The 15960-nt window shown below is 39.8% G+C and overlaps 1 protein-coding gene across 1 annotated transcript; it reads left to right on the top strand.

Annotated features, from left to right (window-relative positions):
• The first annotated feature begins 1008 nt into the window (after positions 1-1008).
• On the top strand, positions 1009-14191 carry vstm4a (V-set and transmembrane domain containing 4a). The gene is made up of 8 exons (XM_084736240.1): positions 1009-1477; positions 3826-4284; positions 8148-8201; positions 8296-8403; positions 8525-8558; positions 10287-10435; positions 11733-11800; positions 13550-14191. The coding sequence occupies exons 1-8, from the start codon at positions 1429-1431 to the stop codon at positions 13703-13705; spliced, it is 1077 nt and encodes a 358-aa protein (XP_084592366.1). The 5' UTR covers positions 1009-1428; the 3' UTR covers positions 13706-14191.
• Positions 14192-15960: the final 1769 nt, after the last annotated feature.

Raw genomic sequence — 15960 nt, 5'->3', positions numbered from 1 at the left:
TAAAAGTTTGAACTCAGGCTGTTTAAGCAGAAGGAATTTAGGGGAGTCACATTGAATGAATGAAAAAAAGATGTCAAATGCAACAATGCGCTTATTAAAACAACAAGCTACTTCTGACCCAGTTTTACAAAAGAGGATTGTTTTTTTTTCCTGTACTTTTGTTTACAGTGTTTCTTTTCCTAAAACTAATAGAGTGGAGAAAAAAATAAACATGCAGTGTTATGCAAATTTAAATTCCTAAGTTTACAGGTCAGACATACGAAATGTCAACATCTGGCCCCTTGGCACTTCACTTTTTTTAAATCTGGCCCTTCTAACAAAGTAATTGAATAGGCCTGATATACTCCCCAGTCTGACTGTTGATCCCCTGAGAAGCAGTAACGTGCTTTGACCACTGCAGGGCAGAGGAGAGCGACTCCTCCACAAGAGCAAAGACTTGAACTTCAGACTTATGTAAAGAAAAACTTGAGGGAAACCCCAACTAAAAGGTGTGGAAGAGGATATAATATTTCTCCTCGCCAGATCATTTTGGCACTTTTCATATGATACTCAACTGATGCAGCTCAAACTTAAGCTGCAATATCTTTTCAAAACAAAAGATTTTGTCAAGGTTAGAAAAGACTGAACTTTCTGTCCAGCCAGTACATTTTCCACTGGATCCATGCTTTTCCAGGGAATCTACATACAACCTGAAGGGTTAAATCTGTTGTGTAATTCCATTTGGCTTTGGCAGAGCTCGAAGCGCCAGCAGAAGCCCTGCCTCAGCAGTTTAGCCTGCCCAATAAAGCAGCAGGCTTCATACCGCTGGGACAGTCTGACAACCACAGCCAGAGACAAGCCCATGCCACTCTGTCCAGCAGCCAGACAGGGAGAGGTCCCAGCACACGCACGCAAATCCACATAAATGCATGAACACATGCGAGCAGACGCAGAAACGCAGAGCTCCCACATTAGTATCTGCTCTTTGTGAACTTTATTAGGAGATGCAAGAGGATCACCCCTACATTTTGAGATTGCATGTTCAGCGCTTTGTTGCGTATGCCTCTCAAAATGACACACACCGTGACAGGCGCATGCACACACACAAACCACGAGACTTGACCATCGCTTCAGAGGTCTGGGGTTGTGGGCCACAGTCCAAGACTCCTCACAGAAACACAGGAAATGACATTTCCTACGTTTTGCAGGACACACAGAGAAAGAGAGAGCGAGAGGCAGAGACAGTGAAGGAGAGAGAGTGCTGGGAGAGTGAGTGGGAGTTTCTAAGTGGGAACAGAGCATTTACTGTTTCATATTACACAGAAAAGAGGAGAAAGAGGAGAAGAGTTAATGGTGGGTAAGGGCTGCAGTGAGACTGTTTTCAATGTAGCTGCTTGTGTGAGTGCTGTGCAGTTGTCTGGGTTTTTATGGATTCGCTGACTGTGGAAAATGTACTTCTCTATAGTGGTCCTTGTCCTGACTAAGGCTCTGGTCACAGGTAAGTTCACCTTGTTTACCTCAATATAAACCAGTGAGAAAGTGAGCAAGCAGGCAAAGAAAGAAGGAAAATGTGTTGAAAATACTAACTTGATCTATCAAATAACATATACCGCTGTGAAAACATACATTTTGAGTTTATTTTAGAACTTTGGCATGAACATAATATCAAACATACAAGAAAACCATTGCCTAATAGTCAAAAGTTGCAAGTGCATTAATCAATATTGCATTGCATGTCAATACTGAAATAGTAAACAGTGTTTTACAAACTCTAAAAATTGTTTAAAATCAAACCAGTCGTGGAGTTCATTCTCTGTGATCAAAAACCTCAGTATAATTTGCAATAAAGTGCCCTTACAACTCATATTTCCTGCCCTATAATCTTTTGATTATGTTCAGTTTTGTGTTTGGTTTGAGTCCCTGTTGCTGCCTTTGTTGTCACATTAAATAGTTTAGGACAGACCCTGAGGGAGATTCCCCAACTAACGCAGCAACAAACAGAAAAACCCCAGCACTGCAGCCCAGATGGTCCCTGTTATCTTGTCGTGTTTCTGTCTGCCTGGTTCTTGGTGCACCGTTCTGAAGATGAATGTTTCCCACCTGTAGATTCTCCTTGCTTGTCTGATCACACATATTGTGTCCAGACTCCACGTCTCTTCTAGACAAACCTGACCCAGCTGGCAGCAAGATAAAACACAAGTGCCTTCAGGGAAGTAAAAAACGGGGCAGATAAAGTATGTCTTCTCATTCTTAGACTGCGCTGCATTAACAAAGGTTAATTTAATCTAATATTAGTTCTGATTAGAATTTTTAGCCTAGGTTTAAAATGAATAAATCCAGATTTCAAATTAAGCAGAGTTTCGTTCATGTACAATTAAAAAGTAATTTCAGTTTCCAAAATCCAAGTTTGGTTGAATACAGTTTAAGATGGTTAGATGCTTTTTACCTAAATTAAAATAAATATATAAATAAAAGATACATTTGAGTGCTGTTGGGACCCACTATTTAATAAAGAGCGAAAAAAAAAAATGCTCTGTATTCTGCTCTATATTCCATAAAAAAAACACTGTATTGTTTACTAGCTGGCTAAAAAGTTTAAAAACATGCTAAAAGTGTGACATCTGAAGCTTTGTTAGAGCCCACCTTGAAGAGTCAAGGGTCAAAACCTTAGGGGTCATCGAGACCGGGGGTCTCTCACAGCACAGATAGCCAGAGAATCCAGTCAGGCCCCTCGAGCAAGCGGACATGTAGCTGTATTTATGTGTTGCAGTTGTCCTTGCCTTACTAGAGGCGCCTCCATGTGCACCAAGAGGGAGGCTTAACTGGGACGACTTCTGCAACCAGAGCGATCCCACGGCGGCCACCAGTATAACATCTGAGCTGTAATGTTAGAGCCCACCCTGAAGAGCCCAGGGTCGTCTAGACTCGAACACGGGACCGCTCGTAGCACAGCGCAGTATCCGGTCACCTAAATGGCCAGGAATGCTAGCAAGCAGACATGCAGCTGTAATTATGTGGCCCAAAAGTTATATTGTTTGCTAGCTAGCTAAAAAGTACGGTAGCCTAGTTAGCCTACTTATGATGGCTTGGCAGAGAAGCTCTAATTTCTCCTTTTTAGAAAAACTTGTTGGGCATATTATCAGCTGGAGTGAAAGAAAGAAAAGACGCATCCTAAAACTCCCTAAACTTTCTTTGAGGAATTTGAATATTTCGCTCAATCCATTTAAAAAAGGCAGCCCTTTTAAAAGCTAAACTTCTTCAAAACTGGATCAGACTTTAAATTTGAGTTTAAATTATTATACCATGTTTCAGGTTTAAAAATTCATCCTTGTTGGTGCACCCTGTGTTTAATCCTCATAGCTAATACAGAGTGAATTCCCATCCCGTGATGGAATGACATATATAAGTAGAACCAGTGATAGTGTGAGCTCTAACACCATAAATCCAAACCGCCACTGTGGCTGTGCATAAAAACGTACTTTGTCTAAATGCTACAATTATGTTTAATTGGCAGGAAATCAGACATCTTGCAAAAATGAACTGAAGATTTTTTCCATGTGGGGCACATTAGCAGCTCAAGTTAATTACTAATTTAAAGAGCAGGGAGGAGTCACACAAACTACCGGATCATAGCACTCTCTGAGTGTCCTTATGTTTGAAAATGAATAAGTTTTATGGTTTTGTTTGATTTTATTCTGTCATAAAACAATATACGCATAACATACTTGCCAAAACAATACATGCAAAAAGCACACCTAGGGCTGTACAAAAAATGAACTTCAGTAGAGTATGAGATATGTCAATGCACAAAATGACCATGTGTACTGTTTGTGCCTTTGTCAACAGAGGTATGTCACGCCCTGAATGTGACCGTGACCCCTGGACCTGTTGTCATGGTAACAGAGAAAGACAACCTGACAATCTCCTGCCTGGTCTCTCAGAGGAAGAGGAGCGGCAGTGTCCTCATCCTTCGCTGGTTCTTCTCTCCCCTGGCTGCTCCCACTCCCGCGCCTCCTCCCCCGTCTCCATCCCCATCTCCTCCTCTTTCTACACTCGAGTCCCCTCAGCTCCTGATTGTGAAGATGGGCATCAAGAAAATGAAGCTGTATGGGAACTACACCCGTCGTTTCCCCCAGCCAAAGTTTCGTCTGTTTGAGGATACGGAGGGAGAGGTGTACCGACTGTGGATTCTCAACGTGACAGGGACGGACCAGGGTTTCTACTCCTGCAGAGTCCAGGAGATCCGCAAACACAGAAACACATGGAGAGCATCGTCCAATGGTACCAGCACCACCCAGCTGACAGGTAACTAAAGCTGTGCTTCAACACACCATGTCACATCTGTCTGTAGAAAGATCCAGGGCCTCATTTTGGATGATAATGGGTTAAAAGTTGAAAGACGAAGGGCTTGGGACTTGTCAGTTGTCAGTTGTCAATCTATATATCTTTGTTTAAATTAAGCATGTTGGCCAAGTGGTTAGGGGTTCGAAACCCCATCTCAACAAGAATGTTTCTTGTCTAGGTGTCCTTTAGAAGGACTTGGGTAATGTCCCCTGTTGTAGGGCGAGCCATAAGTTTATCAGGTGGTGAAACTAAGACAAATTTTCAAGTATCACTATTTCTAACAGATTTGGAAGTCAGATTACAGAGCCTTGTTTACCTTTTGCTAGACCAAATGCAAGAGTTGGTCCCTCCATGAAGCTGCGGCACTGTGATTGCAACAACTGATGCAAATTCAACTAATCCCTGTGAAGTCTGCATGACCTTGTACTTTTGACCAATCATTGTAGCTTCCCACGACTTCCACCAATCATAGCAGTCCCCCACGCAAATGAAATACATGTATGTTTCAATAAGCTGACTCAATGTCTTATTATTTACAAACTTTTTTTTTGTCACAGACACTGAAAAGAACACAGGGTTTGTCATTTTTATTGACATTCATCAATCCTCTGTGCACTTTTATATTTTAATAATTCTGAGCTTACAGCCTCAACATGCATCACATTTTTTTTTCTAAAAAGCTGCTGTAAAATCAGGCATTTTAGGCTGCGACAATCCCAAAAGAAGCCACTGAAATCCTTGAGGTTTTGATTAACAAATAGTTTAAAGTCCTTGTAAAGGAAATGGGAAGTTTTTCTTCTAAACAGGTTAGAACATTGATGCTGAAAACATGTTAAAACACTGAGAACTATGTAGTATTAAATTCTGGAGTTAGACCGTTAAACTATATTCAGGATTTTTTGGTCCAGAACTGACACACGAACAGTTTGTTACAGTTTATTTCATCTTCACTTGATTCAGGCAGGCGAGTAAATAAAAACAAATTGATCTCTCACAGTCACTTGGCAAAACAGCAGAACTGTGCATTGTGTTGTACAACATTAGGTCTTCAACAACAAATGAAGAAAGCATTTTACCTCTCCACTTTTTTGTACTTTTTGCACAACCTTCGTCACTGACAAGAGAGCATCAAACACAAAGGGGATTTCTGGTGTAATTACTCTGAAAATGTTTTCCATGGAATATTCCTTTCCAAGGAATTCCCTCACAGCCGCAGCGCACGTTCAGCTGAGACATGCTCTCCATGTTATCTGGCAGTGGAAAAAAACAAACAAAGAGGAGCAAAAGTTTTTCATTGAAGTACAAAGGGCCAATAGAAATGTTTAAGATGTATATTCTGACTCTGGCTGTACGTTGCGCTTATGTATGTCTGAGTGTGACCCCAATCCTCTGGCATTTCCATCTCAAAACAATGAGCTCACACAGCCAAACCACACTCAACAATATCACTCTGTCTGTGTGTGTGTGTGTGTGTGTGTGTATGTGTGTGTGAGTGTGAGGAGTAAAAGGTAGAGTGTTGCTGAGCTGGCTACGTTCAAACGCTCTGAAATACATGACGTCAGCACTCTGAGTTTACTTTTATGCAAGCCTTAGGAGAAAATTTACTGGAGAATTCAGCTGCAGTGGAACTTATTTAGTCTGTGCCAATATGTACCTACAATAAACAAAACAGGTTAAGAACCAATTTAAATCACATGCAGTAATAAAGACGGTACAATCCTTTATCTGGTTGTATTGGATTGATTGTCAGGGAAACCGCCTGTCACTGTGGGATGTACCACATAAAAGGGTTCAGTAGAAATTTAAGACAGCTGGTGTATCGTGCTATAGGTGTGGCAACACCTGACACTGTTGCAAGTTTACCTTTCACTAGTTTTATGGCAGAAAAGCGCAGAGGTTTGAGTCAGACGGAGCCATCAGACAACGCCCTGTTGCCCTATATTCAGGGCAATGTCCCGCTAAGGAAGCCACACAACCTCAGGCATCTCCGACATGCATTGACCACAAAACCAGAAACACAAGAGCTGACATTATGAGGGTAAACAAAGGGAAAAATAAGTTGTAGCTTTAATCTGGGGATCCCCTCAGTCTGCAGATTTCAGTCCGCAGAACTTAGAACAAAGTCTACACCCCACTGAGATAATTTAACTACTCTTATGCTAAAGATTTTGCATGGATGGTTTGCCCTCTTCCACATCTGTAAACTCCCAAACTCAGACCTTCAGGTTGAGGGATTTCGGCTGCTTTTCTGAACCGGTAAAACGAGCAGACAATCTGAACAGTTAAATCGAATGTTACTAGACACTGCTGTATGGCTTCAGATTTCAAACCCTGTCAGTTTCAGTTTTCTGTGTCTTGTCTTCACAGCTGGACTGGAGGAAAGCAGATGAGTCTAAATTTGTATGTGGTGTTTTTCAGCTTTGTGCACTTTTTTTTTTTTGGGCATACATTTGTCTCCGCTGGGTACGCCGCAGCTTGTAACATCTGCAGAGAGTGTTTACTGTAATAGCTCCCAAACAGCCAACCTGTTAACCTGGGGTTGCGTGCACTGATCAGATGAGAGTTTCAGCATGTGGTTAACCACAGTGTGAAGGTCAGATCTGTGGTTTACATACATCGACTGTTTAACTGCTCACATTGTTAAAAGATGCCTGTTAAATGTTGCCTGTCACCTCGTCAGATGAGTATGTGTCTACTTTACACGTCTTTTCTTTGCCTGTCATTACTGTTCATTGGGTGGTAAACAGTGGGTGGACAAAGTAACAGGAACGGCACGCAATTTAATGCAGTCCAATAAAACATCACAGACTGGCCCTTAAAACTTAAGATTTTGCATTATTGTAAAGTAAAGGGGTAAATATTATGATGTCACAGTGAAGTTGACCTTTGATCTTTTGGACATAAACTGTCATCATTTTATCTTAATAGACATTTGTGTTCAAATTTGTCAAAATAAGCTTATGAATTCTTGTGTTATGACCAAAAACATGATTTTGTTTGACCTCTGACCTCCAAATTCTAAGCAGTTCATCCCTGAGTTGCTTTCAATCCTTTCTGAACACAGGCAGAGAAAAAGTGGTTTTACTTGCAGCCAATCAAACGTGGGCAGCAGTATCTTGAAAAACACATCACTTGTATTATGTCATCTAAAGCGTATCTTCTCCTGCCTGATGCAGTTTTTCAACTTTGGTCAGAAAACAAAGCCAGTGTGTTGGTCCCTGACATTAATTGAAGTGATATTCGGACTGAACGTCCACGACCGCATTTCACGATTCTGCAGGCAGTTCATCAGTCTAAAAACAGGCTAGAAGTCAATTAGAGTTAATATCTTATCATTTCTTATTAATATGTTTATCAACCTGTGTTTAAAAGACATATTAAAAACTCATTACGGGGAACAGAGACTAAGTAATTTATGTACACAGCCTCTGTTCACTCTCCTCAACCTCTCGCTAAATACCCCTGACCTATACACAACCCATCATTCACTGGCACACGCTGACAACAACTTCCTTATTCCACCTCTTTTCACACTAATAAAGAAAACTGACACATTAAACAACTGAGCGACCAAGTAAAGGAAGTGGGGATGCAGAGTAGCGGCGTGTGTGTGTGTGTGTGTGTGTGTGTGTGTGTGTGTGAGTGAGTGAGTGGTGGGTTTGGCTGTTGCAGCAACAGAATCTCCCTTCATGACAGCAGTTTTGATATTTCTGGAAACCACTGGGGCTGTCTGTTGGATTGGGTTAGTCTGGGCACGGTTTCCAACCCTCAACGTTCTGTCTTTGCTGACTTTTTAACAAGTTTTTTTAAACATTTTTTTCCAGTGCACTTAACTCATGAGGACGGGACCAGTGAGGGACTGTGGCGTTTATTTGCAGGTACTGTTTTTATCTCTAGTACTGCTTCTTTTTCACCTCACTATTTGCAAGTGTCGCTTTGATAACGTCACTGTTCTGTGTGTTTGTTTTGTAGATGTGTATCTGTGCGCTGTGCTGATTTGCTCACTGGGCCTGTTGTCCATCTTCCTGTTCACTCTGGTTCTCACTTGCCAGTACTTCTACAGAAGACACAGGCTCAAAGGTAAACCCATCATTACTTCTCCCACAAAATATGTCACATTTATTACTTCATGTTTCAGTTTTCCTATTAAAACAATGCTTCAAGTCAACATGATTTTTTTTTCTGCCACTTTTCTCCACAGACAGTTATCTGCTGGTCAAGTGTCCAGAAAGCAGGTAGGGTTATGCAGTAAAATGAGTGCTGACACAATATATTTTCACATATATTGATCAGTCAATTAACAGAAAATTGGGTTGCACTTTATTTTATACCACACTATTAAGACATAAACAGCCATACTTTGTGTCAAATTAGACAAAAACTATCGATAATATGTTCTTCATTAGGCAGTGTTAGACAATTCATTAGTCCCTGATTAGACTTCAGTCTGTAGTGAGTGTATTGTTTACCACTGTTAGACCTTTATTATTATTTTAGAGGGTAATTTGGGACACATTATAACAGATCTGTACTGTAAACTAAAGTAAAATCCCATATCTGCTACTTCCCCATTAAAAACAAGATGAACTACTTAATAAATGACAAAATTATAGGGGTAGGAGAATATTTTGTCTATGGGTGACAGTGGGAAACAATACACTTCAGTTTACAGTACAGGTCTGTTGTATTGTGTCCCAGTTAACCTCTAAGACAGACGAATATGGCTGTCTAATAGAGGACATACTGTATTTCTAGTTTTGTCTAATTTAACACAAGATACAGCTTGTTGTGTCCTCTTAGTGTACTGAAAAGTAAAGTGCGATAGAAATTAATCAACAGTTTTGATAATCATACTGTTTAAATCATTGCTAAATAGTTGCTTGTTCTATCTAAAATGCAAGGATTTCCTACTTTTCTCTGTTTTGTATCACTGTCAACAGGGAAGCAATGTCAAGTTGGTGTCTGAGAACTTGTTATGGTCTTTTTTTTTTACTGTTTTGAAACATTTTAAAGGACCAGCCTGTAGGATTTTAGTGGCATCGAGAGCAGCTTGCACCCTGAGACCTTGTCTCATTCTCCCCTTTCCAACATGTAGGACAGGAAAACTCAACTTGCTTTGCCAGGAGGCTTCTTTTGTAAGAGAGGCAAGGGGCCAGTGAATAAACAAATATTAGTAATAATGATATTTGACAGCTAAAATTATAGATAAAATTTTCTTGTGGTTTAAAGGCGGGATCACTGGACTTGACTTGTGATTGGACCTGATAGCAACTTTGCATACAACAATTGTCATTTGGCAAATTAAATGCAGTGGTTTAGGATTGGTATAATGTGGCAAACGACAAGTAAATCCATCTGTCCATTGTTCATTGAATTTTCATTTTCAGCCTTTCCACATTTGCTATCCTCAATCATCTTTGCCAAGTAGCACATCTGACCACAGCAACCCTGCACAGGGCAGCTGTATGCAAAAATTACCATAGGCAGAAGTTACAGGGGAACAGGGGGCAGATCCCCTTCCTGGAAAAACCAGTGTGGAGCAATTTATTTTTAATGTTAATTAAAAATGGTGAGAAGGGCACCCAGCTCCCTGGCAGGGGAAGATTTCGCCCACAGGCCACAAGTTGAGTAGGAGAGCCTTCGGTAGCTGTGAAATTTGTGAAAAATGCAAAAACATGAAAGGTCATATCTAAAACCAGTGCTTGGTTTGTCCAGTCTGGGCTAGTATAAAAACTTGGCAGTAACATGGCGGTCTCCGTAGACAATGACCTGCACCCACTGTAGATATAAACAGCTCTTTATACACTTTATCTTTATACACTAATGAAAACATACTAATGAATATTATACTCCATTTCTGCCATATTATGCCAATAAATTCCCCTAAATCCTACACACTGGACCGTTAATACACAAAATAAAATTGAAACTTTTTTTTTTTACCTCTCTTCTGTTTCATGCAGCTCAGGAGAGACTGTAACCAGCTCCAGCAGTTCATCCAGTTCCTCCCCGAGAGCCCAAAGGAAAGACATAAGACAGAAACCTGACAGAAGAGTAACTGTAACACCACCTAAACTACCTGCGGAGCCACCACCACACATACCAGCCAAAGGTAAAGCCTCAGTGAGGACATGAGTTATGAAAAGTTTAATCAAAGAGTATTTTATTTCTCAGAATGTTTGGTTTTTATAAGAGCAAAAATTTGAGAAAAGCAAAAAATCACCACTTCAGGCTGTAAACATATCTTAAGCAGTGAACTTTAGTCTGATTTGATCCACAAAGATCAGATGTTTTCCCAGTCTAATCATGTAGTGAAGAGGAGACGCAGTGGCTCAGTGGTTATTGGTGTCACCTCACTGCATGAAGTAGTCTGGTTCAATTCCCAGTCCTCGTGTTTCTGTCTGAAGTTTGAGTTTCTTCTCAAATTCCAAACACGCTGGAGGCATTAGAGTCTGAGGGGGCAGACAGAGGCTCCAGCCCCGAGAAATGGAATTAGTGGGTAGAGAAAACAACAGTAAATGAAGGTATCCAGCAAGGACAAAAGCAGAAAATGATATCTCTAGCATAATTTAATTTCCGTGACAAAACCAGGATAGTTTGAGAGTCGCTGGGAGGCTGACAGAAAACAGACTGAGAATGAAACTTTAGACCGTATTTGGGTAAAAACCCGCTGAGTGAATTGTCTGAGGAAAAATCAACACTGATACTGAAAATGAAAGAATAAAGCTCTTATTTCTGTTATAAACCACACCTTAACTGGTTTAATATAAACAGGTGTGGGGAGTAGCAGATTACATGTAATGGGATTACGTGGTTGGGATACAAAAAAAGGGTAACTGATTATTACAGATTATTATTATTAAAAGACGAAATCAGATTACAGTTAAATTATTATTATTATTATTAGCCCAATTACAGCTTTAGAGTACACTGTGGGTGGTGATGCTGGTGACCAGGATGGTGTGTGGGTAAAGACACAAGCTCCAGGAGTTTATGACAGTTCACTTGAAGTTTGAGTGTGAAGTGTGAATAGTATACTTAAAGTACATTTACATTTGTTCACACACAAAGGATGGAATAGCTGGATAAACAATTAATAAGCCTACAGCAAGCACTAAATTATACTGGCCTAAAAAAAGTCTCCATATTTGGTATTGAGGTAATCCAAAACAAAAAGTAATCAGGTCACATTACTTTAATGTTGTGATACTTGGATTAGGTTACAGGCCACTTTATTTTACCAGGTAATAAGTAATTGTATAGGAATACATTTTTTAAAGTAACCCTCCCACCCTAGAATATAAAGTGGTTGTGAAGGATGATGTTGCTCTCAACCACACAGTCATTTTTGTGCGTTCTTTCCTCTCGGCTGTTGTTTTGAGTCAATTAAGGCCATGACTGTTTTTCAGTGCCTGTTGCTGCAAAGAGACCTCAGAAGCCCAGAAGGTTAAAGACTCACCCGAGGAGTTCTGCCACTGTAAGTCCCCTCGTTTTGACCCATCAAGCACCAGCACGTCCCCTATAAAATCCTTTATTAAACAGTTAATGTATCTGTTAATATGTATTTATTAACAGTTTGAAAAGATGCTTTTTTTTTCGTGCACAGAGTTGTTATTGAGATACATGCAAGAGGGAATTTGTCTCACGACTGCATGATTGTCTACAGGAGTTTATTGCCGTGTCTTCATTCAGTTATGAGCTTGATAATTCTATTTAGTTTTATTGCTTCTCAAACACAATTATTTATTTAGAGTGCTTCATTGGTTTTATATCTACAATAAAAATGTCAAACAAGTATGTACCGAAGAAAACTGCTCAAACTAAGGATCATCAGTATTTCTACTGATGGCGTTCTTGTGATTTTTGTAGTGAAATGAAGCTCCAGAGATGTGAGTATTTGTTTTGCACGAACATACTGATTGGATTAGTGCAACCAGGAGGATCTGAGGATGTTGGATAGGACTCCTTTTGTACCAAATGTTTTCGAGTAAACTGAATGTTCCAAGAGGTCCTGCAAACCCAGTAAACACATACTTTCTGCAGCTGAAAAGCCGTAAGGGGATGTTTACCGTAGAGAGTGGAAGAATACTACTGTTTGCTGAAAAAGATTAAGTGCAGACAGACACTCCCTTTACACATGTTTTTTTTCTGAAATATCCAGACTCACTATATATTTCACCTATTCTAAAGAACTGGGACAAACACTCTTTTTGGGTGAAAGTATATTCTTTAAGCATTTATATACAGGGTTCAATGGCAATGTTTTTTTTCCACTTGGGTCAGATATCTAGTTGCTCAAAGTCAATTTTTACTTCCCCTGTACCAACTGTTTTATTTATTAGAGGTTATCAAAGAACAAACACTAAAGTTAATTGTCATGTTTAATCAAGGGCTGCAACATCAACCAAATGTCAGAAAATAGTGAAAAATGTCCATCCAAACTCCAAGGAGATGTCTTTAAATGTTTCTTTAAATCCAAAGATATTCAGATTAATATGATAATAAAGAAAATTGGGAAACCTCCATATTTGAGAGGCTGAAAACAACATACAGCCTTATTGCTGAGCTGTTATATATATGAAATATATGTAATTTATGACATTTTTTGGTTTGCTTTAATCTTTTTCATTTCTAAACTTGCTCTGTGCCAGAAAACACTCTTCTCACAGACATGAGTTCACAATTTAAATGTGGTAAAAAACCTTAAGAATCAAAAAATAATATTTAATGTGCTTTTATAATTAACTTTGTTTTAAAAAAAAAAATTTTAATGAAAATGTTGGCCTTTTAAAGCTGTGTCCCAGATTTCCATCAAATCTGTCATATTTTTACAAAAACATGATTTAATCAGGCATGAAGAGATTTTGCTATAAACAAATTAATTAAATAATATTGGTTCTAAATCAAAGCTAAATAAGAATTATGGTTTAAAATGTGTATTTTGATTAGCATTAAGTGGACCATTACCAACTTTAAAAAATAAAATGGCTGCTCACTACTACTACTATGAAAAAACTTTGAATATATTTAATAAAAACTTTTAATTGCTCAGAGGTTGGCCCTTTACAGGGTTTAATAGCCTTGATATCTGATCTTTTAAAATGTATTTTCCCAGCAAAACAAAATCCTAAACCCTCCCCCAGTTCTTAAGAATGATTGATACATTATTATTATCTCTGAGCTAAATTCTTTCAGGTTTATCTCACTGTTTCCCTGCCTCCTCCAGCCTCGAGTATCACAGGAGGACAGTCTGACATACGCAGAACTGGAGCTGGTCAGACCGAGGCCAGAGCCCCCATCAGCCTCCTCCAGCCCTGACCCCGCACCCTCCAGCCCGGACACTGTGTACGCTCAGATCCTCTTCCAGGAAAAACAGCTGTAGACACAGCAGCTCCTGACACATGGATGTGGTGGTACCTCCCGGTGAGGGCAGGGATTCAGCTCTCCAATCTGTACGGAGTGGCATCCAAAGGACTATATTTATGAACTATCAGTATGGCATTTAGCATTTGTTTTTTGGCTGTAAGTACGCTACGACCGTTGGTAAATGAGGGTTTTGTGTTTCCTCGGCGCGGTTCCATTCCAGCACAGCAGTTTTTGGGGTCTTATAATTCTGTTGTTTTGTTTGTTGGCATCGCTGGCCTGTGAGCCAGATGTTTATAAGAATGCTCTTACTGTTAACTATTCTGTGTAAACTCAGGAGACTGTGTGGAAAGAAACTGTTGTCCAGGCTCTCGCACTGCAGTGTCAGAAGGCATTGTAACATTTTCCAGCTGCATTTATTATTACAGTACTAATACACCAAATTAATAAATATACTGTATGCCTGGGTCTGACATATGAGAATACAATTTTTCTTTCATTTAAATACTGTTTCAAATGATCTCTTTAAAGCAGATTAGTTTGTACTTTGCCAGATTTAATTTGTCTGGGGTCACAAGCAAAATCTGTTTGACGCAGCAAAAGACAAAACCAGTGCAATATTGCAAACAGCTGCGGTGCCTTCAGTGTCTGACATACATCATTAGCAGCACAGGTCAGAGAACAGAAACATCACATCGTCTCTACTGGGAAGCAGATTGAGAGTGAAAGAGTTTGGTAACATGTTAAAAGTTAAAATAACAGTTTTATTCTTCCCCTGGTCCAGAGTTATGTTGCGTTTGAGACAACATCAGAGGTCGGAATTTCCCAGTCGAAATTTCCAACTTCTGACCTCTCAGTGTTCCAGGTGTACGATGTCAAAAGTAAGCAAAAAACATGGCTGACCTTTAAAAAATCATGAGTGTCTTTGGCAAGTGTACACACAGTTGTAGTCACAGCAGGGTAGCCTCCTTGCATAAATGTTATACGTTTTATTTTACATGACTTAAAAACGTGGGTGACATATTTTGACATCAATTTACTGCATTCCTATATAACGAGTTGGAAAAAAAAGTTGTGCTTGATAATGAATTCTGCAGTATTTTGTGCATAGAAACATTGTAAAAACATGACAGTACCGAGAGTATAACTGATTTAATGAGACATGAATGCCAGTAAACAGTTTTCACTACGGCTGATGCGTGGGGCAGCCATATTGTATTTTGAGGTCAGGGGTGATGAGGTTCCTCTGAATTTCCGAATCGGAAATCCAACTTCAGGAGCACTCGGTAATTCTGACTTCCTGGTTCAGCTTAGCTTAGCATAAGGAAATAGCTAGCCTGGCTCTACCCAAAGGTCACACAATCCACCTACCAGCACCTTTAGAGGTTTGCAGTTCTTCAAGTCTGCCTGAGCCAGGAGGAAACAACTCGCTTCAACCGTAGACTGTATGTTGAATAGGATTTCAACCCATTTAATATACCATCTATGGCTCAAACTTGCTATTTGGACTGCTGTACTAATTTTCGATCATACAGTTATTACACATCTCATATACTCAGGCAGATCTTGTTACCTTCAGACTGAGCAAGGCTAGCTGTTTCCACCTGTTTCCAGCCTTTATGCTTAGCTAAGTTAGTTGGCAGCCCATTGTAGCCTCATATTTTGGACAGGTCTTAGAGTGGTATCAATCTTCTTATTTAAATCTCTGCAAAAAAAGCGAATGAGCCCATCGCCCAAAATATGAAACTATTGCTTTAAATCTAACCAGCTGGACTTCTTTTGTTCGATGGCAAAAGCTGATAGTCGCCAAATAAAACATGAGAGGGGACTGATGTAATGTCTGCCAGCTGGAGCCAATATTTAGTCTAGATTTTGATTTTCTAGTAAGGACATAAAATAGCGGGATAGAAGCAGCACACGGAGTCTTCTGCTTCTCATTTCGAAGTCTGATCAACATGACACGGGCATAAACAGCAAACATGAATCCTGGAGGCAGCAGGCATTATGCTCAACTACCCAATAAAGGTGAAGGGTGAAGGCCATTTTGTGAAGGTCAGCGTGTGAAAAATGGGCTGAAGAAAGAGGCGCGTGGAGAAAGAGAATGATGCACATCCACACCCTTCTCTCTGTGAGTGGGAGAGACCGAGAGACAGAGACCATCATCCCCCACAGTTCAGATTCACTGACTAGGATGAACCCGCTAATGACTACATTTATTCAAATTAGACTAATTGTAATCATGGTTAATAATTAGCTTTACAGTGCATTATAATT

Source organism: Lutjanus erythropterus, chromosome 14 (assembly GCF_056507025.1).
Source record: "Lutjanus erythropterus isolate fLutEry1 chromosome 14, fLutEry1.hap2, whole genome shotgun sequence".
Classification (NCBI taxonomy): domain Eukaryota; kingdom Metazoa; phylum Chordata; class Actinopteri; order Lutjaniformes; family Lutjanidae; genus Lutjanus; species Lutjanus erythropterus.
Note: the sequence above shows the minus strand (reverse complement) of the source record. Positions and strands in the feature narration are given on the sequence as shown.

Excerpts from the sequence above, each read along its gene's own strand:
- vstm4a (XM_084736240.1), top strand. The coding sequence starts at position 1,429 with ATGTACTTCTCTATAGTGGTCCTTGTCCTGACTAAGGCTCTGGTCACA. Across the intron at positions 4,285-8,147 it reads CAGCACCACCCAGCTGACAG|TGCACTTAACTCATGAGGAC; the intron begins GTAACTAAAGCT and ends ATTTTTTTCCAG. Across the intron at positions 8,404-8,524 it reads CAGAAGACACAGGCTCAAAG|ACAGTTATCTGCTGGTCAAG; the intron begins GTAAACCCATCA and ends TTTTCTCCACAG.